The sequence below is a fragment of the Pezoporus occidentalis genome, unplaced genomic scaffold (genome assembly GCF_034315485.1).
Source record: "Pezoporus occidentalis ecotype Australia unplaced genomic scaffold, CSIRO_AGI_Poc_V1 ctg30, whole genome shotgun sequence".
NCBI lineage: Eukaryota > Metazoa > Chordata > Aves > Psittaciformes > Psittacidae > Pezoporus > Pezoporus occidentalis.
This window is the reverse complement of record NW_026914941.1, coordinates 1,110,502-1,132,622: the sequence shown is the minus strand read 5'-3', so window position 1 is coordinate 1,132,622 and position 22,121 is coordinate 1,110,502. Positions and strand designations below refer to the sequence as shown.

Here is a 22,121-nt window from a genome sequence, read left to right as displayed (position 1 = left end):
TACAAGCATCCCAGCTACCTGTTCTCCTGACAGCACTGAAAGGAAACAAAAGTTTGGAACAAGCCAAACACATTCAATTTGCCTGAATAATTTAGGCTGCTGAGTTATCATGTGCCTCATGGACTGTCATCGAGAGCAGCTCTATTGCAGAGGAATGATCTGTAAATCAATGCATCCCAGGGACCAAACTAATCAGAGAGCGGCTGCAAAAGCACCGCCTGTCACAACAGATGCAGGACATGGAAGTCAATGGGTGACTGCCATGAGGCAGATGCAGCCCCACGCTCCAGGGATGGCTTCTGGGAGCATCAGGAAGACATGGCTCCTGTTGAACCATGCTGGTGAGCAGCAATGGCAGCAGCATGAACAGCTCAGCTGGTAAACACAGTGAAAACCAGAACAAAGTCCTGTATATATATACAGTATATATACATAGTGCCCACACTGGGACCCACCTGAGCGTGCCAGACCCTCCCAAAGGTATGTATGTGTATCACTAATGCACCTACCGCTCCCAAACACACAGTTGGCTCTCTAAGCTTTCCTGAATTACTACTATGCGCTGATTTGATTTCAGGTTTCTAGCTCAGCTCCTCTCCCCGAACAGAAGCTGCCCCTTTATACCTCCTCACTGAGCTGTATCAAATCCAGAAGCCCATTTAGTGGAGTTGAGAAAAGCCATTCCTCTCGCAGGGCAAATCCAGAGGCTCCTCGCCTGGCTGAGGAGCGGTTTGGCTGCTAAACCAGCTGACTGAAAACGTGCCCGAGCAGATGAGGCAGCACTGTCTGTTCTCCTTGCACCAGCCACCCTCCTGCCTCGATCTACAATGAAACTGAGGCTTCCAAAGCAGTCAGAGGGAATCAAGCACCCAACAACCTTCATAGACTCAGAATGAATCCCAGACTAGTTTGGGTTCGAAAGGACCTTAAAGCTCCTCCAGCTCCAACCCCTGCCACGGGCAGGGACCCCTTCCACTAGAGCAGCTTGCTCCAAGCCCCTGTGTCCAACCTGCCCTTGAACACTGCCAGGGATGGGGCAGCCACAGCTTCTCTGGGCACCCTGTGCCAGCGCCTCAGCACCCTCACAGGGAACAGCTTCTGCCTAAGAGCTCATCTCAGTCTCCCCTCTGGCAAGTTAAAGCCATTCCCCTTGGCCTGTCCCTACATCTCTTGTCCAAAGCCCCTCTCCAGCTTTCCTGCAGCCCCCTTGGGCACTGGAGCTGCTCTCAGGTCAGGATCCTGGACTTCAGAACCTACAGCTGACACAACTGTTCCTGCAGCCACGTTCCTTCAACTCAAGGCTGCGGTGACGGCTTTCAAAAGGCTGAGCGCACATCACTGAGTGTCCTGGCTTGGGTCTAACGGTTCTGTCTCAAAGAAAAGCAGAGGAACCCATCCCCAAAAGGCGCAGGAGTGCAGAGCACCACTTTATTTCACATGCAGGATCAGTGCAGGTGCTGTTTCACTTGTACTTCATCCTGCAGAGCAGCACGGAGCCCTGCTGAAAGCCGAGAGCATCACCCAGCACATGCACAGCCGCGACAGCAGCAGCGCTGCTGAAATCACAGCGGGGTTACTCCACACAAGAGCCTTGGGGCATTTCTGCACAGGGGGAAGGTGCCCAAGGGAGAACCTTCAGGTCTGGGCACTCTGATGCCCAACGCTGCAGCCTTCCCCATCCCGCCTTGGGGACCAGCTCCCCGCGGCAATGGGAGGCAGCACGGCCCCAGCAGCACAGGCCAAAGGCAAATACAGTTGGGGTCACTTCTCAGCCCTAAACAGCTCTCTCCAGGAGAAGACAACGCGGCTTTCGAGCAACTTCTGCTGCCTTCCCCTTCCTGTTGCCAGGAGATGGGCACCGTGCATGGAACCCTCATGGAACCCTCATGGAACACTGATGTCACAGTGACGCTGGAGGACTTGAGGGGCCGCTGGGGCCACAGCCCTTCAGTCTGCTGAGCAGCAGGACCCAGTCTGGCTGCTTGGGGGACTTCTGGAGCCAAGGGCAGGAACCAAGTGGTTTTGGAGACGTCTTCAGGGGAAGCACCCTCAGCTTCGGCCATGCCTCGAAGAGGTGACACGGGAGCACCTTGGGCTGCTGCCCCCGCACCTCCCTCAAAGGAAAACTCCCTTCAGGGTTTGCCTGATGAAACCTGGGCCCTGACCATGCAATTTTGTGTTTCAGAGACCTCTGCACCTGACTGCTTCCCATTCTTCCTATGGAAGCTTGTCTGCTGCTTCCAGTTCCGCTCCATCTGGTGGGGGGACAACGGGAGCTGCGTGGTTATCGCAGACAACCTCTTTGAAACAGAAGTCCTTGGGAAGAGGGGAGCACGTCGGGTCCTTAAGGCCGACAGCATGAATGAGTTCCTCGACCGGCTCCACCTCCATGGCTTCTGCAGGATGGAGGAGGACATGGTGATATCTGTGCCCATCAGGGAGCTGCGGGCAGTAGCAGCAGGGCCTGCTCTGGGACAGGTACGTTGGTTCCTCCGCACACAAAAGAACCCTCAATCATCCTGTGGCAGCTGCTCAATGCTGACAAGATACACAGCAGCACCACCATTATTCCCAACAGGCCCATGCCACACTCAGGTGCTCTAAAACGAGACCTCTTTGGGTTTCTCCATTGCATTTTAGGCTTTTGAAGATGCTACACTCCTCTGCTCCCAGCAGCTGGAAACACAAGGGTGGTTCTGACTGACCAAAACTCTACCCTCACATTGCATTCAGCCAGAACAGCTGAGCTTTAAAATGCCCCAGAAAGTCCTTTTGAACACCCACAGTTGCCTTTTCCGATGCAGATGCCCAGTTACCGGATCTCTGTCTCTCTCCTCCTTGCACCGATGCCAACTGACTCCTCCCCTTTGCATTTTGTAGCTGCTCTTCTTCTACCACCCCTACTTCCAGCGGGATTACCCCAACCTCAGCAAGATCCAGAGGATGGCAGAAAGAGCCATGGAGCAGCTGAGAGCGGCCACTGCAGCCCCCATGGGCACCAGCTTCGAGGGCACCAGGCTGAGGAGACGCCAGCGTGGTGCTGAGCCTGGTGCAGGAGCTGCAGAGGAGCAGCACAACACCCAGCCCTCTGCAGCCACCCGCTCCACCCGCACCAGGCTCAGGGCTGCTGCAACCACCCCAACAGACACCAGTGGCCCCTCTGCCCCAAAACGTAGGCGTAGGTAGGTAGGAACAGCAATAGAGTAGAGATAGGGTATAGGTTAGTGTAGGAGTAAGTTACTGTTGTTGGGGTTTCAATAGGTTACAGGTTAGTATAGGAGTAAGTTACTGGGTTTGGGGTCTCGGTAGGTTATAGGTTAGGATAGGGGTAAGCAGCTCTGTTGTTTGTTCTTCTCTAGAATTAACTTCTCTTAGAATCATAGAATTATAGGATATAGGTCAATAAAAGCTGCCGCGTGCTGTCTCTGCAGTCTCACAGTTGCTGTCTCCACACCCGGGCCGGGGGTTGCCTTCAGGGACGTGAAGGGTTTGGCTCCAGCCACAAAAGCCAAAGGTCCCAGTTCAATGTCAGAGGTTCTGCCCATGCTGCTCTGCAAGGCAGGGGAGCGCAGGAGCAGCCTGGCTGATCGGCTTCTCCTCTGCACCTTAAAGATGACCTCAAAGCTCCTCCAGCTCCAACCCCTGCCACGGGCAGGGACACCTTCCACTAGAGCAGCTTGCTCCAACCCCTGTGTCCAACCTGCCCTTGAACACTGCCAGGGATGGGGCAGCCACAGCTTCTCTGGGCACCCTGTGCCAGCGCCTCAGCACCCTCACAGGGAAGAGCTTCTGCCTAAGAGCTCATCTCAGTCTCCCCTCGGGCAGGTTAAAGCCATTCCCCTTGGCCTGTCCCTACATCCCTTGTCCCAAGCCCCTCTCCAGCTTTCCTGCAGCCCCTTCAGGCACTGGAGCTGCTCTCAGGTCTCCCCTTCAGGAGCCTTCTCTTGTCCAGGCTGACCCAGCCCAGCTCTCTCAGCCTGGCTCCAGAGCAGAGCTGCTCCAGCCCTCGCAGCATCTCCGTGGGTTCCTCTGGCCTCACTCCAACAGCTCCACATCCCTCTTGTGCTGTTGCCCCAGAGCTGGACCAAGATTGCAGGGGGGGTCTCCAAAACCACCAAATCCCCAGCACACACCGAGCAAAGTCTCCCCCCCAGAAAGGGCCAGAAGCAGATGATCAGAACCCCATGGGACCAAGCATCTCTCACTTCGCAGGCAGTCCTGCCCCAGGGAACCTCCTGCTCCTGTCCTCACACCTCCATCCACGTGCTAGGGTAGCTTTGTGGTGTGCAGCTCCCCAGTGCTTCCACAAGGCACAAGGTAGCATCTGTGGTGACATCTCACCAAATGATCCAAGATAGTTTTCTCCAGCTGGGACTGATTGAATATAGCCTGGGCACCGGATGATGTGGGAAATCAGTCGTAGCTGAACACAAATTGCATGCATAGAGGTAATTACTGCAGCACAAGGTTGGTAGCACCACTACCCACATGACAGCGTATCTCAGCAATTTTCATTTCCTATTGCTTCAATTCAGAGAGGAGGTTTTGTCATCTTTTATTTTTTTTTTATGGTTCAATTTTCTCCTTTTCCTACAGGGACTGACATTAACCCAGGATTTCTCCAGGGTAAAGCTCCCCTTTCACTCCAGCCATCCCACATGTGGGATATCCATATCCAGATGTCCTCCCATTTACACCACCCAGACTTCAAGCCCAAACCATCTCACCCTGATGCCTCTTCCCTACCCCAAGTGTGACTGTCACTGCCTGAAGGTGATGTGACACAGGGGGGACCACCGGTCACCTGCTGCCAGCAGTGGGTATTGGTAATGGAACACAACATGCGAGTAGCTAATGAAGCTGGTCACAAAGCAAGTCGTTCTTCACACTTGAGAAAGGGTGAAAATAAGGAAAATGGAGTAAAAAAGGGTTTCTTTTGAAAAATAGAAACACTAATGCTGAGAGTAGGGAAGCTGATCATTACTATTACAGATACTCAGCAGAAATAAGGCCATGCTATACTTACTGTAATTACACACATTGTGGCTAGCATATATCTATAATATACTTCCCATAGAGAACTTATTTCCCAAACAGACACAGGGATTAAATGCAGGATGGAGAAGGAAATCACTGAGCAAGGGCAACACAAACCCAGGCAAGCCCTGGCACAGCTTCTGCTGCACAGCCCAGCCCGCTGCACCTCATACCCATGTGTCTGTGTGAGAAAAGGCAGCCAAACTCCTTCCTAATTCCATGACCCATTTAAACCTACCTGCTCTCTCACATTCATATATGCTGTATGAGAAATAAAACATAGCACTTCCCAGCTTTGAGTGGCAGCACTTCCCTTAAGACGGATAAAAGCTTCAAGTTCTCTGCTGTTTGGTGCCAATTATTACAGAGTTTTGACTTATATATTATTACATAGATCACTTAGTAAAACAACCTACATACACACCCAGTGGTACATCTCCCGTTAGCAGTTATCTGCTGGAACTGAAGCAGTTTAGACACTCACCCATAGGCACCGATGGGTGCAGCCAGGGGAGATGCAGTTCCCTGCCCTATATGCAGCTGAGCGCAAGTATAATTAAGAGTTATTGCTAATGCACTAATTGCTAATTGCACCATATCTGGGGGGGGGGGGGGGGGGAACCCAACTTGTACCACCCCTATAGAGATGCTGGTCCAGCGCTGCACCCACTATTTCAGCACAAGGGGATTTAGCCTGATGGCAGCCCATGCCCAGAGGCTGCTCTGAAGCTCACCGTACCCGGGCAGTGCACTGTTTGTGGTGGTGATTATTCCTTTAATAAAGGACCCTGTATTTTCCAGCGGCTGCAAAATTGATGCGGGTTGCCATGGTAAGCACACACTTTCCCATTTAGCAGCATAAGAGACAGCTTTGTCTAATTCACTGATTTCAGATGATTTCTCACCCCGAGAGCAAGTCGCTCGAGTTACAGGAGTCACCTGTTGTTTAGTCAATCTGGCAATTTTAATTAGAATAAATTCGGATGATTCCTCTTTGCAACACTTAGAGCTGCTCTGCCACCGGAATGCCGAGATGCCTGTAAATTATACGGGCTCCAATCACATCTCCTTCTTTTTGCTGTTTTAATTACAGTAGCATCACGGCATTAATCATGGAAGCCTCTGTTAAACAAGTAACAGCCATCCTCCATCATAATTAAAAAGAAAGGCCAAGCAAACAGGAGCTCTGGAGTTTAGCACATTTCCTCTGAAAATTGTATTTTGACTTCCGAGTTTCCCAAACACTACTTTTATTTGGCTCTAATTAGTGCTGTGAAGGAAACACCGAAAGGTTAATAAGAGATGGTTAGTTTGTAATGCAAGTTTCCTGGTGCCAGCCCCAGCAGTTCAGTCTGTTTTCAGAGTCATTAACGATGTAGATTGATTACAGGAGGAGATGGGGAAGCGCTGCCTTGCTGCGTTAGCAGAAGGTTTGGGTTTATTCCTATACCTTCCCTACTGTTAAATACGATGGCCATTACCTTGACCATTTTGCTAGTCTTAACTGCTGTGAGACTCAAAGTGTTAATGGTTTCCTTAGAGGTTACTGGCAAAGGGAAGGAAAAAAAATAGTCCACGTGAGCCCTTTTTTGGCTTGTTTATAAGGGAAAAGGAAACTGCAGACTTGACTGAGCTGTTTATTTATCTTAGAAATACTTGAAACCCCAAGTATTGTGCAGTGGGTTTGGACAAGGATGCTCTGGGAGAGCCAGGGTTACTGAACACCACCCCGTCCTTCAGCTGAACCCTGGCTAGGATCTTCTCTGCTTGGGCTGGAGTTTAGGAGCAGTGAACAAACTTAAGCACAAACAGAAGCTGAAAGCCTCTAATCACAGATACCACTCCTCCATAGCTCCATTCACCAGCAAAAATCTGGGTAAGCAGTAACTAAATTTGACAAAATCTCATTAAAAAGCACAATAAACCAGGAGAAACCCTCCAACTTTCTGGGTGGATCATTCATCCATCCTAAACCTACACAACAGGGCACGGAGCCAAGTGTTAATTTTCCTCACAAAGTTGCCAAAATGTTCACATCTGGTGAGTGTTTTCTGTGCTGGGATGGCAAGGACTTGAGGAGCTAAAGGTTGTTACTCCCATGACCCTGGACTGAGTAACTTTGCTGATGAAGACGTTGCAAGAATTAGCTTTGAAGGAAGGAACCTGAAAACTGAAGAAAGAGTGCCAGGAACGTGGGATATATGATAATGCTTCTTAAGCAAACAAAGGAGCTTACACATCTGTTTGCTATTTAGCTCTGCTCTTGCAGAAAGGGCTTGGTGTTCATTTACTGCTATGGCTATGACTTCAGTGTCACCCCTGCCCCACCAACAGTTTGCAGCAAGGAAACTCCAAGTTCTCCAAGCCGTGCTCAATGCTACAGAGCTGTGAACCTGAGGAAGAAGTAACATGAGAGATCTGGCTATGCATGGATTAAACCTCCTCAAGTGACTGCCATCCCATTCTGCTGCAATGCAACAACCTGACCAACGCAGCTACATTCATAGCCATAGATGTAGATACCAAAGATACTACATTGAGTAACGATACTGGGCGCTGGGGAGGATGGAGAGAGCGTGTACAAAGCATCAGTAACCACCACGCAGCCATGCATGAGCAGACTGAGCTGCTCAATACATAATCATTTAAAAGCATAGGAATCACAAGACAAGTAACTCCTCTTCCCAAAGCCCAGCTTAGCCGCTTGTCATAAATAATCCTTCTCTGGGGCTTCAAAGTACTGTAAGAAGCTGCCTGCTCCCTCCAGGCTGGCCACTGCAGGAGCACCACTGAGCTCACCAAGGCTGCTGTGCTGAGCCATCCACACCATAATACAGAAATCAGAAGAGCTGTAATAATTGACATTGCTCTGTAAAGAAAGCTTACAGCATTTATCCATCTTAAGGGATGGGCTGCCACTCACACATGGATGTTGTACTTTCTCTTGTGCTGCATATATGAATACAAGAAAGTAGGTATTTTTGCTAATTTGAAGAAACTTCCAGAGAAATGCAGCTGTATTTCCAGGCCTCCAAAGCCTCAGAGTATGTCACTTAGGTCTTCACATACATACAGCTCTACAGAAAGGCTTTTCTGCAGAGTAAAAGGGAGTTGCAGGTGGAACGACTGCTGGAAATCAGCTTAAAAATTCAAGTTCCTAATACCTGTGTTTGCCTCCAGTTAATACTATTAGTCATGTTCTCAGTTCAAGACTGAAATGCACCCAGATCCTATGGAGATGAGCATAAGAACCAACTGGAATATTCTAGATAAAGCCTCATCCCTGAAATGATGATGTACCTGAACAATTGGGGATGCAACCAGCAAGAAAGCTTTCAGTGAATATCCTGTGCCTGGCTCTCCTTCACATCCAAGCCTATTCCTATACTGTGCAATAGGAGAAAGACTCAAAGTAAGCATAAAACACAACCCATTTCTATACAAAGAAGCCTTCATCTTGCTGAGTTTATGAGACTCAGGCACAATTAAACTACCTACGTGAGCAAAGCTCCTCAGCTGTGGCAATGTATGCAGGGTCAGGTCTGAGCCGATGACATGCCAACCTTTACTGCTGATCTGGCACCAGGGAAGTGGAAGTGATGCTTTTAGAAGCAATTCTCTGTAAAGACACTTCACTGCTGTTGCTTAAAAACCCTCTCGCTTTGATTTTTTTCACTCTTTTATGGCTGTGGTGACTATTTCTTTTTTGTGATTAATGTGTGTTTATTATTTGTCTGTTTTCTTTCAGATGCTATTTTTACCTTACACAGTGAACCACTGCTTCTATGATTCATTGAGTCAATGTTTTTCCTTCTACAACTGATGGCACAAGTACTGGCCAGCACTGGGAATTAAGGTAAGTTTGAAATCTGTTGCATCTAACATTAAAACCACCTATGTAAAATAGTTCCTTTCTGACGTTTATGCTGGCATAGAGCTCCTATGACCTATAGAGGACAAGTACGGCTCTGGATCAAAGCAAGTGAAAAAGGTAATGGAAAACATTTCAGGAGATCCAGGTGTCTGTATCCATCCACAAAACAAGCCAAAATGCTATGTTGGGAAGAGGGTAAAGGGATTTCAAGAAGAAAAAGTCCGGGTATGAGCAAAACCAAGGGAGGAATAACTACCTGAATGATAAAACAGAGTATCTAGCCTCAAAGATGCTAATTCAGGTCCTGAGGGATCTAATCAACCTCTTTGTTGAAGTAAAGATAAAACTTTTTGACAGCAAACGCTTTCTGATAAAATGGAATTTTCAATTACCCTGCAGAACATCTGCTCCGCACTGCCATTTCCCGGGAAAAGCATTGCCACCCTCTGCAGGGTTGGAAACGTCTCACACTGAGATTCCCCCATTCACTCCTGATGGCAGAGCTCCTGTAGCCCCCAGATCACCCACCACTGGGCACAGAGGTGATGGTAATGGTGAGCCTCCTCCCTGGCACCTCACCTCCTTATGGAAATCAGGGTTTGCTCCAGTGCAGGACTTTGAGACAAGGTTACACCAGGACATGGAGAAAACCCACCTCACACTGCAGTTCAACAGGGCAAAGTGCTGGGTCCTGCACTTGGGTCACAACAACCCCCTGCAATGCTACAGGACTGGGGAAGAGAGGCTGGAAAGCTGCTCATGGAAAAGGACCTGGCGGTGCTGACTGATGGAGCTGAACATGAGCAGCTCGTGCCCAGGCAGCCAGGCAGCCCCCAGCATCCTGGCCTGGATCAGCACCAGTGCGGCAGCAGGATTGTACCCCTGCACTGGGCACTGGTGAGGCTGCACCTTGAGTCCTGTGCTCAGCTCCAGGCCCCTCACTGCAAGAGAGATATTGAGGTGCTGGAGCAGGGCCAGAGAAGGGCAATGGAGCTGGTGCAGGGCCTGGAGCACAAGTGTGATGGGGAAGGGCTGAGGGACCTGGGGGGTTCACTCTGGAGAAGAGAAGGCTCAGGGGGGACCTGATGGCTGCCTACAACTGCCTGACAGGAGGATGGAGCCAGGAGGGGCTGGGCTCTGCTCCCAAGGAACAAGGGATGGGACAAGAGGAAACAGCCTCAAGCTGCACGAGGGCAGGTTTAGATGGAGCTGAGGAACAATTCCTGCCCCAGAGGGTGCTCAGGCATTGGAACAGGCTGCCTATGGCAGGGCTGCAGTCACTGGCCCTGCAAGTGTTCACACACCATGGGGATGAGGCCTCAGTGACATGGGTTAGTGGTGGCCTTGGCAGTGCTGGGGTAAGGGCTGGACTGGATGAACTTAAAGCTTTTTTCCAACCTGGTTCACTCTGTGGTTCTACGAAATAAGCTGAGATACAACAGGCGAACCCAAGATTTATCCCCCCGCTTCTCCATCCACCCCAAAACATCACTGAAATCTAAGAGCCCCTTGCAAACCTCTCTTTTTCAACTAATCCTCATGGAAGTTCAGCTGAGGACACTGTTAGGGGAGGATGCACATAAACTTCTAGTAGTGCTGAACACCTCTCCAAACAAACAAACAGCTCAACAGCAGGCAGGCAATGCGGCAATGGCACAAGGTGGAGCGGTGCCATGCCCGCCTCCCTCAGCATCCCATTTGGTGTCAATTAGCAGGGGAAGGAAAACAATTCCAGGCCATAATAACCTCCAAATTGGGCACATATTAGAGCAATTAAAGGCATCTTTTCAACTGATGAATTTATAATCAATAATTAAGATCCTGAGGTAAAGAGGGACTGGGCAGAAGTCCTGCTCCCAAAATAAGGGACGTGGCTGAGCTCCAGGCAGCATTTCTGATGACCTGCTGCTACCCACTACAGCTCAACACCCTCTGTGCTGTGGTTTGCCATTTTTTCTGGGAATCTAGGTCATTTCCAACGGGAAAAAGAGGGCTTCTGCCAGCAGGACTGGCAGCTGGTGACACTCCCACCCAAGAGTGGCACCGGGGTAGTGAAGGAGAGTGCTGATGCACTGGTTTAAGAACACTAAAGATGCTTGGACCCACCCACGCCTACCTCTGTCTGCAGGAAATCCAGCTTCTCAGTAGGCAAAGCCTGGAGGGACAGGTCTGCACTAAGCCCTTCAGTGCCAGCACAGAGGAATCATCCTCTACACCTGATTTCTGCCAACCAATGTCTTCCCTTGGGAGAGCCAGGACTACCCACAGGCAAAGATTCCCAAATCATCGGGATGAGGTCTGAGAGTTGGCCACTCACAAAGGACTCGTAGTGTTAGAAGCCAAGATCCAAGCTCAGAACGGGGTCACCTCTCTGGGCTCCCAGGCAAGAGATCACCAGCATCAATGAGCAAACTCTGACAACTCTGCCACCCTGCTCCTATGGGATTACATGAGATGTGGTTCAGGCACAGACAGTGAGTGAAGGCAAACCATGGGGACAGGAGCTGCCAGGCTCAGGGACGTGGTTGGCCCACTGGTCCTGTACATCCTTGGCATGAACTTGTGTTTCCTCCCCACCCTGCCACTCTGACCCGAAATGGGATACAAATTACCATGCCCAAACCATTGCTTTAATCACAGTATCACAGTATGCTAGAGATTGGAAGGGACCTCAAAAGATCATCTAGTCCAATCCCCCTGCCGGAGCAGGAACACCTAGATAATGTTACACAGGAATGTGTCCAGGCGGGTTTTGAATGTCTCCAGGGAAGGAGACTCCACAACCTCCCTGGGCAGCCTGTTCCAGTGTTCCGTCACCCTCACTGAGAAGAAGTTTCTAATCATGCAGTTATCACCATCATCTCAGCATCTTGATTTTCCTGATTATATTCTGCAGTCCCTGCTCAACAAATCAGCTCAGAAAATATTCTCTTTAACCTTCCTTTTCAGCTTCTGTGACAGTAACCGCTAACTTCCCTGCCTGCTGCTCCCCTCACTGCTCCAACAACACCCTGATAACCTCAGAGGCAAGTTCCATATGGGACATGAAGAACAGGATCCACATTCCTCACGGCAATGCAGTTTTCCTCCCCAGAATAAATCACAGCCAAGAGCACCAACCCCTGGCCATCGCAGCCAGACCCACAGGCTGCCCTTGGAAAAACTCCTGATTTTGGGGAGGGTATTTTAGATGCAATGAAGAGTTCACATTTCAATGGATTGGCCTGTCTGAGTCCTGCGACGAGCTCTGCCTCCAACTCATCCTCTGTAACTTATTTGCATTGTTATCTGGTGCACAGCAGAGCCAGCACGCAGACTTATCACAAATGTAATCCCTGTAAAACTCTATCTGCAGCCCGTTGAGATTGGGGTCTTTTTATTTTTTCCCCAAGAAATGTGACCAAAAAGAATTAGCAGATGTTGCTCAGACCATTCAACGGGACAGGAATCAATTATGAACATTCCTGCTCCTACAGTCCTCCCTTTCTGCAAAAAGCATCTTAGGAGACCCTCTCCTGATCAGAATGAAAGGGCATTCCTTTGTAGCAGAAGAATAATAAATGATAGCTATCAGCCTGCGTTTTCTGACACGCAGGATTAAGCTGCCACTGTACACTTATATAAATGTTTAATTCTTTTCATCTCTGGCCACAGTAGGCTTGTCTGGAAATACATTATCGCTGCGGATGCCATCCCTCTCCAATTAGTGTGGCTGGCAGTGTGGAATGGGTGGGTGACCTCCATGTCCCCCTCCTCACAGAGTCTTACAGGGTTAACTATGGCCATTTAGCAGACTCTATGGAGAATTAATACAGCGATCAGCTCCTCTCCAGAAGGAACAACCATATTCGGTGGCACAGATGGCAAGAACTCTCTCTCCCCCATTTGACTCTCTTATGACAGCAAAACAAAGGCTTTTAATGATGTTTACCATGAATTGAATTAAACAGCTGAAGACCAGTACATAATCACAGCATTTTGTTTTCATATCCTTAAGTCTTTTAGCAGTGGGGCTTCCAGTTGAGCCTCAGCTACAGCTTATCTCAAGATATAGCCAAGCGCCCCGAGGCTCCCCAGCACCAAACCACATTCAGGCTCCTTAATTGAAAAAGACAGGATGTTTGCATAGGATGTCTGCATCCGTCAGGCATTAAAAGTGACAGTCATGCCCAAGTACAAATGAAGGCTTGGGCTCAGCTGAACTCCTCTGACTTCTTTCCTCCAAGCTAATACCAGTCTGGTTTTGGAGCAGGACATCATTCCTACACATGGGGATGCGAAAGAGCTGAAACCCTGTCACCTATTCAGAGGATAAGATACAAACCTTCACCCACTGACCTGAGCTAATCCCTTGTGGGATGCCTAACTAACTGCTTGCACGCTCTGATGACCTTTAGGAAATGTTGCCTGGAGAGCACGTGGAGAGCATGGTGAAGGTGAACTGTGCGAGTCCCAGAGAGAAGCACTGGCATGGACCAGTGCCAGCCTCTGCAGTTCCTGCCCTAATCCCAACTCTGCCATTCGCTGTCAGGCAGATGCTCAAGGCCTTGAGTTTGTGCCTGTGAAACAGAGGATAATCCTAACTGCTTGCTTACCTGACAGGCATGGAGTGAAGATTAACATCTGTGTACCTGGCATTCAGCATTATCCCCAGCAAGCACTAAGCATCCCTAATGTGCACTCACCGAGGCAGCACCAGAGCCACCAACGAGGCACAAGGGAGCTGGGGTGACGCTGGGCAGCACCACAGGACACACATCAGTGACTCACCTTGCTCGGGCCCCTGGGACCCCATGGAGGGGACACTGGTGTTCAGCACGTCGTTGACGGCCGTGTCGCAGTAGAGGCCCCGCTGGACATCATGCTCGCTGTCCGTCTGGTCGCTCTCCTCGTGCCCGCTGTCCTTCAGGCTGTTCCCCTCCAAGTCCTTGAACGTGGAGCTGCTGGGGGAGACACAGCTGTGATTTACTGGATGAGACGAGCAGCCCCATCAACCCGCAGTGAGACCTGTGGTGATGGCACGGCTGCCGCCTCGTGCTCTGCAGAGACAGGGATGTCCCCAGCATGGGAGCAACTTGCTCTAGTGGAAGGTGTCCCTGCCTGTGGGCAGGGGGTTGGAACTGGATGAGCTTTAAGGTCCCTTCCAACCCAAACCAGTCTGGGATTATATGAGACCTGCACCCAGAGGCTGATGTGGCGTGAGAAGCCGTGGCCTGTGCTTCAAAGCCCCAAAGAGCTGGAGGTTTTCATTACTTTGAAAAGCCCTTTTGCGTCTCCACGGAAACCAAGCAGACCACCTACCATCTGATGCTTTGCAAAGCCATGCGAAGGGGGGCTCTGAAACCCATCTAAATTGGTAAACCCTCAAACATGACTTTTTAAGTAAAGATGTCCCTGTTGAAGCCACTGACTTTGATTCCAGGCGACATCAAAGAGTTTTTAAGTTAAGAAAGCACTACAAATGTACAATGCATTTGTGTGCGCATGGATGAGAGAGAGAGGCAGGCAGGCAACACAGGGAAAGTACAAATAGATTAATTAAAGTGCTTGGGTTTGAGGAGATTCACTCACCAGAGATAGGAGAGCTACAGCATCTTCATAAAGACAAAGGATGAAAATGATGCCACACTGTGTTACAGACAGTATTTCTTGTTCTTAGATGTCTGCACAGCGTTCCCAACACCCGTTGTACTTAAGATACAAGACAAAGGGGGGGAAACGCTGTCCTACCCAGAGCTGCTGTTCAGCAGGCGCAGGCAACCCCTGTTACAACGCATTTATCTTCCCCGCAGTGAACCAGAGGGGAATGCAGCAGCCACACGACATGTCTCTAAAGGATGGGCAGGTCTTGGGGAATCAGCAGCAGCAGCAGTTCCCAAACAATACAGCCTGGGAGCAAGCCCTGCTGCGGCAGCAGGAGTGCTGCTTGCCTTTATCTTAGGTGTGAATGAGGGAAGATTAATAGATCTGGTTTTTTCCCCTCTGCGTGGGGGATGTGGCGTGGCGCATCTCTCTCCCAATCCCATTAGCATCTTTAAACACCACGAGCCACGCAGGCAAATATACCTTCCCTTGGCGAGCTGTACCTGGGCTGCTTAAACAATGCGCTCACAGCTCCTTGTATTTTTAAGATGTAAAGAAATGGGATCTCAGCCAGGCAGATAACTGGGTATTTTTCCTGCTCGGATCCCATCTCCACATTTGAGGGATAGCTCCTGCTCTCTACTGCACCCCTGCTACGCAGAGCGCCCGGGTACAGGCATGGGTATAGCTTGGTGGCTGCACACTTCTGCTGGTCCACAGCCGGTGGCCGCATCCTGTGCCGCATCCTGCACAGGCAGAGAGCCCCTCCAGTGCTGCACAGCCGCCACCTGAGCAGGATGGATCGTGCTGTGTCAGTGCCTTTCCCTGCCTCCAAGCAGCCAGGAGGCAGAGCCTGCCCCGCAGGGGGATGCTCACACAATCCACTGGGGTTCAGCCGGATCACTCTGGTGTTAACCTCCCAGCAACATTCCTTCACCACTGCTGAGCTGAGGATACGAGGATTTTATCCAAAGGGTTAAGTTCCCTCAAGGGCAGTTGCCAGGTCACAGCTGAACTGATGATTTCCTTTTTACCATGGAAGAAAACAGCCTGGCTACATGCTGCTTTGCCTCAGTGGTCAAACTAAAACAGTGAGTGTGCATCCAACCCAATCACCTGCCCCCAGATGAGCTTTACTTCTGGGTTCTCTTTCCCCTCACCTCACATGGCAGGGAGATCATAATCCAGACCGATCATTCCATTCCTATGCACTCAAATAGCATAAACTTTATGAATGTGAAAGTTGTCAGGGTAACAGCACTCCACCTCACGCACTGCAACTTCCCAGAGCCAAAGAGATGGAAAGAAAGACTTCCCCTTATTGCAAACCAAGAGCAATGGGACTTAATAGGAAGTAAATACTGTTTTGAAAAGCAAATTGTTACTCTGGAAATGTTTTACGTATTAGAAAAGGCAAACGGTATATAACACAGTAAGGAAGAACACCGAATAATCAGGATTTGGCTGGGCAATGCCTACGTACCTCTTTATTAAATGAGCTCTGCTGTTCACGTAGTTGGAATCAAAGGAGTAGTTTTCAGTCTGGAAGGAGGAAAAGAAAAGGGAGATGGTTACAAGCCTGGTATCCCCATGACTGGGAATAGCAGGGGCAGGACAAAAGCCAGCACACCCCACAGGAGGGAAGCAGCATCCTGGCACAGGACAGGTCCAGTGAGTGAGATGAAGCCAGGCACAGAATCCTCCCATCCCTGTTGGGTCTATCCAACACAAAAAGTCTGGCTGGTGACCACAGACCAACTTGCAAAGAAGAAACAATGTGACTACGCTGTGTTACAAAACTAATTGCTTTTAATTCCCTGACGGACTCCGTTCTGTGTGTGTCAATTTGACTGGAAGTTCAAAAGGTATTTTTCTTATTAGTGTATAATTAACGTGTTAAAATATTTATTGCATAGATATGTAAATGCCAGCAAGGTAATCCCCTGCCAGGGAATTTCATGCGGGCACTTTTCTTTGTTCTACATCATTTCATTTGCAGAGACAGTGGGCTCTGCTAGTAATAAAAGAGCAAACAACGGATGACATGCTTAAAAGTTGGAGGGGACTGAAAGCAGGGCAGAGAAGTCAATGGAGCTGTCATTTGCAAGCAAACCCCACTCACGCGCTCTGCTCCTGAAGCATTGGCTTTTAACCTCATGTTACACAGCCCTGCATTTCTGGAGCTCGGAGCAGGTAAGGAATCAAACCAAGCAATAAGAAGGTAGGGAAGAGAGGAGGGTGTTACCATGCAAGAGGCCATGGTGGGAGCCATGAGGTGGGATGCAGTGGTAGGTGCCTGCTAGGATGTGGTGGGAGACGCATGGTAGGAGGTGGTAGGAGATGCACAGCAGGATGTGGTGGGACCTGTGCAGGGCAATGGAGTGGTAGGTGCATGGTAGGAGGTGATGGGAGATGCATGGTACGAGCTGATAGTCACACTGGAAGCCATGTGGAGGGACATGGTGAGATCTGCATGCCCTTGCCAAGATCCTTCCTGGGTTTCAGGGCCCCACAAGGGTGAAGGTCTCTTTCTATGAGTCAGGCACCCCACTCCATCCATCCATCCATCCATCCATCCATCCATCCACCCAAAGTGCCCCAGGATCCGCAGGGATCCCACCTGGGCCCACACCAGCATCACCCCTGGACAGGAGGATGCTCCTTGTCCCCACTAGGCCTCCTGGCCAGTATAAGAGGCAATCTCCTCTTCTCCCTTCCTCCGGGCTGACAGCAATGTCCCCTAGGACACAACTGGGGACATCCACCTTTCCCACATCCCTGTCCTGCCTCCTCTGTGCCACAGCTCCTCCTCACCCCAGCCCCACAACCACTCTCCTTCCCAAAGAGCCGCTCCGGGACACCACGGCCTGTTTTTATGGCAATTATGAACATGGTAAAAATAAATGCATGCATCTTTAATGTCTCAATAAATAAAGGCAAGCAGAGTCTGCTGCTAACGTAATCACAACGGCAGGATGCAGGGAGCGGGGCCGCCGCAGCCGAGCCCGATGTGAAATCCAATCTTACCCCAGTAGAGGTTACACTGCCCTGCCAAGATAATGAAGCAAAGGCAGCCCTGGTTCAGCGTAACCTTTGCTGGAATAGAGCACAATGTCTAATTTACCAAAGAGGAACCTCCCGGAGAGAAACACATGAGGAGCTGGGAACCAGGGGAGCCGGCACAGCTCCGTTATTGCTTTCACACTGTAATTACTGCTGGAGAGTCACGCAGGAGATTTACTGCACAGCCACCGGTCCCTGCAGCTCCTGCATCTGTGGTCCTGCAGGATGGCTTTGATGAGTAGAGCTCAGGAGCAGACAGACACAGGTGTTTTTAAATACAGGATGCCCGAGGCTTTAAATGCCACAGAAAATGCCTGATCTGGAGTTTATCCATCAATCCTGGCGCTGCCATCCTAAGGGGAACACATAGCATCCCCCCTCAGCAGCCCCATAGGAGATGCCAGGCCTGCAAACTGGCTCTGAGGGCAGCTGAGTGATGGAGCAACGGAGGGATCGGAGTAACCCCTGCTTGGTGGGGAGCCCCCTCCATCACACTGTGCTGGTGGACATAGGAATGGCTTCAGCAAGCCCAGAGACTCAGCTGACTCCATCCTTGTGTCCCTGGCCCCATTGCTGTGCCCAGGAGTAGCCTGAGACCCCCTGCACCCACCACCACCACCTCCATCAACTTCAACCCTATATCCGTGCACATCTCAGCCCTGAGAAAGCCAGAAGGGAGGACCCAGAGAGCAAATTCCAATGTATACAAGTACACCACAGAGCTTTAAAGTGCTCAGAGCACTGATGCCGCAGGGACCAGGGCTGGGGGACCAAGGGATACAGGGGATGCTCAACCAGTGCCACTGAAACCCCACAGAAGGTGAAGGAAACACCACACATGCTGCCACTACATGTCCTTTGGCAGCCCAGATACAGACCTCACACTAAATCCCCTCTGACCAACATCACTGGGAGCTTTGCTATTGATTTCTGACCAAAAATAGATGACCAAATCCTGGCTTGACTGAAATCATTCACCAACAGCAAATACAATTGATGGACTGGAGTTATGTCCTTCCCATGAGGACTCCCTGCTCCACGTGTTCCCCTGCTCGGGATGCTCCACACCACCTCACTAACACAACCCACAGCTCCAAGTCCGCACATGGGTTCCCGCAGGGTTGATCCCAGCATCCGTTCCCAGGCTCCAAATCCCCCCGTGCCACCGAGAGCAGGACAACCGATGCTAATTACTCCCAGATTGTGGACAAACCAAGGAATAAGCCAGTCACAGGGATGGGAAATGTGCTTCCCTGGGTGAGGGCTGCCTGTCCTGCCCGCACCAGCATGGTACCCTGCAGCTCCTCAGCCATGGGATTACCCATCAAGGTTATCTCCATGCAGACTAAGGGATCAAACCAGAAAAAGATAAACAAGAAATGAGGTTTTTCATGGAGAAGGGCTGCTTTCTACCTTGTAGTATTCAATTGAAGCTCACTTGATTTCATTCCAGTTCATCCCGCGCAGTGCAATTACTTATAAACAGAGGCAAAGCGACGGGAAGGAGATGCCAACATTTCCAATGTGTCAACATTTTAATTGGGAAAGGATCTGCTCCCTCTCTTAATGAGGCCCAAAGAACAAAGTCAAAGCACGGAAAAGGGAAAAGGTTAGGCTGAGGAACGCGTACTCTTCACAAAGCATCATCGAGAGCCCAGCCCTCATCTTCTCCATCATTTTGGCAAAAGCAAACAAACCATTACTTCCTCAGCAATACTCCTATAGGGATCAAAGTGGAGCCCAGCCTCCAGCCCAGCCTCTCCTTTCCATGTCCAGAGATGGGTACGGCAAGGGCCTCCCGAACAGTGCTGCCAATGCACATAAAGGATTCGCATGCTTGTCAGGATCAGCCCCTCAGCCTCAGCAATGCATTCAAAGCATCAGGAACAGTACCCAGCATCAAATCCTTGCTCTCAGCTTGCATCCCCCTTGGCGGAGACAAACCCTGATGTTCTTTGGGCTTGGGATTTGCTTTCCAGACGCAGGCACAATGGTGTCAATGCCATCAAAGGCAGAGCCCTGGCTTGGTGAACAGCTTACCAGGGCCTAATTTGAAAACTGCTTTTAACTGCTGCCTTAGCAACACAAATACAAATATAACAACTGCCACGTTCGGTACAGAGCAATCAGCAGGGAAATTCTAAACTTGCCCTTTTTTTCCCTCACCCAGCTGCTGCTTTCAGATGAGGATTGCCAATTCCATTACATTAGGGGAAAAAAGGATGTACTAACCTCAGGACAACTCTTCCTGACCTGTAAACTGGAGGGGGGTGACTTGCCCGTTAGTAAATGGTCTGTTAGCAACAGGGCGCTGCTCTAACGGCTGCTCACTCTCTGCCTTAGAAACAGAATGAAACCCCTGAGCATCTAAAGGAGGTTTAAAGGGAATTACTGCAGGTGCCAGAGGAAGGGTCAGTGAGCTGTGGGGACTCAGGGCACAACCAGGCCTTAGAATGATGGAGAATAGAGAATGCAGGCTGGGGTCAGTCCTCAGGATATGTCCCTGCCAGGACATGCCCAGGACCTGGCTCCTTCTCACTCTTCCCTCTTTTTCAGCTATTCCAAATGTGGTTTCTTCCCAAGCCAAACTCAATGGAGGTGAAAACCCAGCTTTCCTTGCTGTGTCCAGGCTCTTGATGGTCCACACATCAGCCCCCAGCAAAGTCCATGGTTGTTGGAAGCTGGACCCATCTCTGCTGACCCGAAGTGACAGGTATCCATCCCTGCGCCAGCCTCTGCCTCGGAAGCATCTCACACAGTGGGGTTTTGCCCTTCTTCTCACTTCAGGGTGAAAACACTTCTATCTTCCTACAAATTACTGTAAACCTGCTGCAACCTCCTGCCAAAGCATGTAGGGACCCTTCACACAATCAGCTTCATAAAAATGACACATTTAGCACCACTTTTTCAGGGTTATCCCTTGAGCCTTTTCTTCCCCCCCTCTGTGCCTTGCTAATAAAGCTAGCATGTCACCCTTTATTATCAAAACCCAAAGCAGACCTTTCTCCAAGGCTGCAATGTGCATCTCTCCTTTTGGGTTTCAGAAAATGCTCCCAAAACGTGCAATAACTCATCCCCGTCAAGCTGCATGTCTTCATCAGGCACAGCAGGCTCCTGACCTTCCCTCCATGCTGCAGGCATCATAAGGGACCACAGAAATGGCACATCCTTCCCCAAAAGCCATTGGCCTTTCCTGTTGGGAAGAGCAGGGGTTGTAAGACCTCTTCTCCTGTCTCCTTGGTCCTGTTCTCCACAGGACACTCAATCACAGTTCCAGAATCTGCAATAAAACTGTTGCTGCCTGTTAGGAGAACTCGCCAGCACTTCATTCTTACGGTTTGAACTCTATTGCAGGTGACAGAGAATTCATGCAAATGAAATAAAACCATTCCAGCTGCACTTGGGAAACGGGGAAAATACCAAAGCAGGGACCAGGTCAATTGAAGTACGCATCAGCAATGAGGGAAAGTCATTATCATTTAGCAAGCTGCTTATTTACCCCATGGGAAATAAATAAGCAGCCTGAGACTCCTTCCTGCTGGGAGCAGGCACAGTCTGAAACCCCATCAAACACCAAAAGCAGCCCCATGGCCCTGACGGAAACAACCAAGCTCGTCCTGATGCTCTCACACTCAGCAGTGCAACTGGGTTCTCTCTCCACACGCAGCAGGAGACTCATCACATCCAGCTCCAGGCTGGGAGCAGATCATAGAATGGTTCGGGTTGGAAAGGACCTGAAGATCATCCAGTTCCAACCCCCTGCCATGGGCAGGGATACCTCACACTCGACCATGTCACCCAAGGAGAGCATCGGTCAGAGCCAGGACCAGTGGCTGGAGAGCAGCCTGGATGAGCCCCGCAGAGCCCGACCCACTGAAGAGCTCTGCTCCTCCTTCCCATGCTCACCACCAGCTCTGCTCAGGCACTGACAGCACTGGCAACATCTGCAACCATGGGTGAGGGTCCTGAGCACCACGGCCACAGCCTGGGAACATGCAGCAGGAAACAGACCCCTATCTCCTGGTTCCTCACTCTCCAGCATCAGCATCTCCCAGCATGGTGGGTATCTGAGATGTAACAGCAGCATCAGCCCAAGGCTTCTGGTTAAACACTACCCAAATAGCTCCTGGTGCTTGCACCATTGGAGAAACTCAGCACATGTCAACGGGAACAGTGCAGAGAGCGATGCCTGCAGTACCCTAAGGAGCCCACCATGCTCTCCTCCATCAGCCAAGGTGTGCTTGGGGACCCCCAGCCTTCGGAAAGGACCCAGCTGGTCAATAGTCCCCATCGGCAGCACTGGAGCACAAGCTGAGGCAGAGATGCTCCTCTGCTGCGTCAAGAGCCCCCGGCAACCTGGAAGGAAAACCTGAAGCAATTCAGCTCTTACTAAGGAGCATTTCAAAGGCAGTCACCTGGAGGGGTTCAATAAAGGTTAAAAGGATCTGACCTCTGGCATCTCCCTTTGCAGCCATCTCCCTCCACCCCAGCCCACTTCTAAAGCCTCTAACACAGGAGATTGCAAACTGTAAGCTCCCAGCAGAGTGTCTCTGAAGAAATAAGT

At 50.3% G+C, this 22,121-nt stretch overlaps 1 protein-coding gene across 2 annotated transcripts in view; it reads right to left on the bottom strand.

The window, feature by feature from the left end:
- The window catches only part of PCDH19 (protocadherin 19), a 60,789-nt gene that overhangs the window by 17,311 nt on the left and 21,357 nt on the right, over positions 1-22,121 (bottom strand). The window contains exons 3-4 of one of the 2 annotated variants that reach the window (XM_062627435.1): positions 15,978-16,036; positions 13,682-13,854 (exon numbers count right to left, since the gene is read on the bottom strand). In XM_062627435.1, coding sequence (XP_062483419.1) covers positions 13,682-13,854; positions 15,978-16,036 — 232 coding nt within the window. The remainder of the gene's footprint in view (positions 1-13,681; positions 13,855-15,977; positions 16,037-22,121) is intronic. The other variant, XM_062627436.1, reaches the window with a different exon arrangement.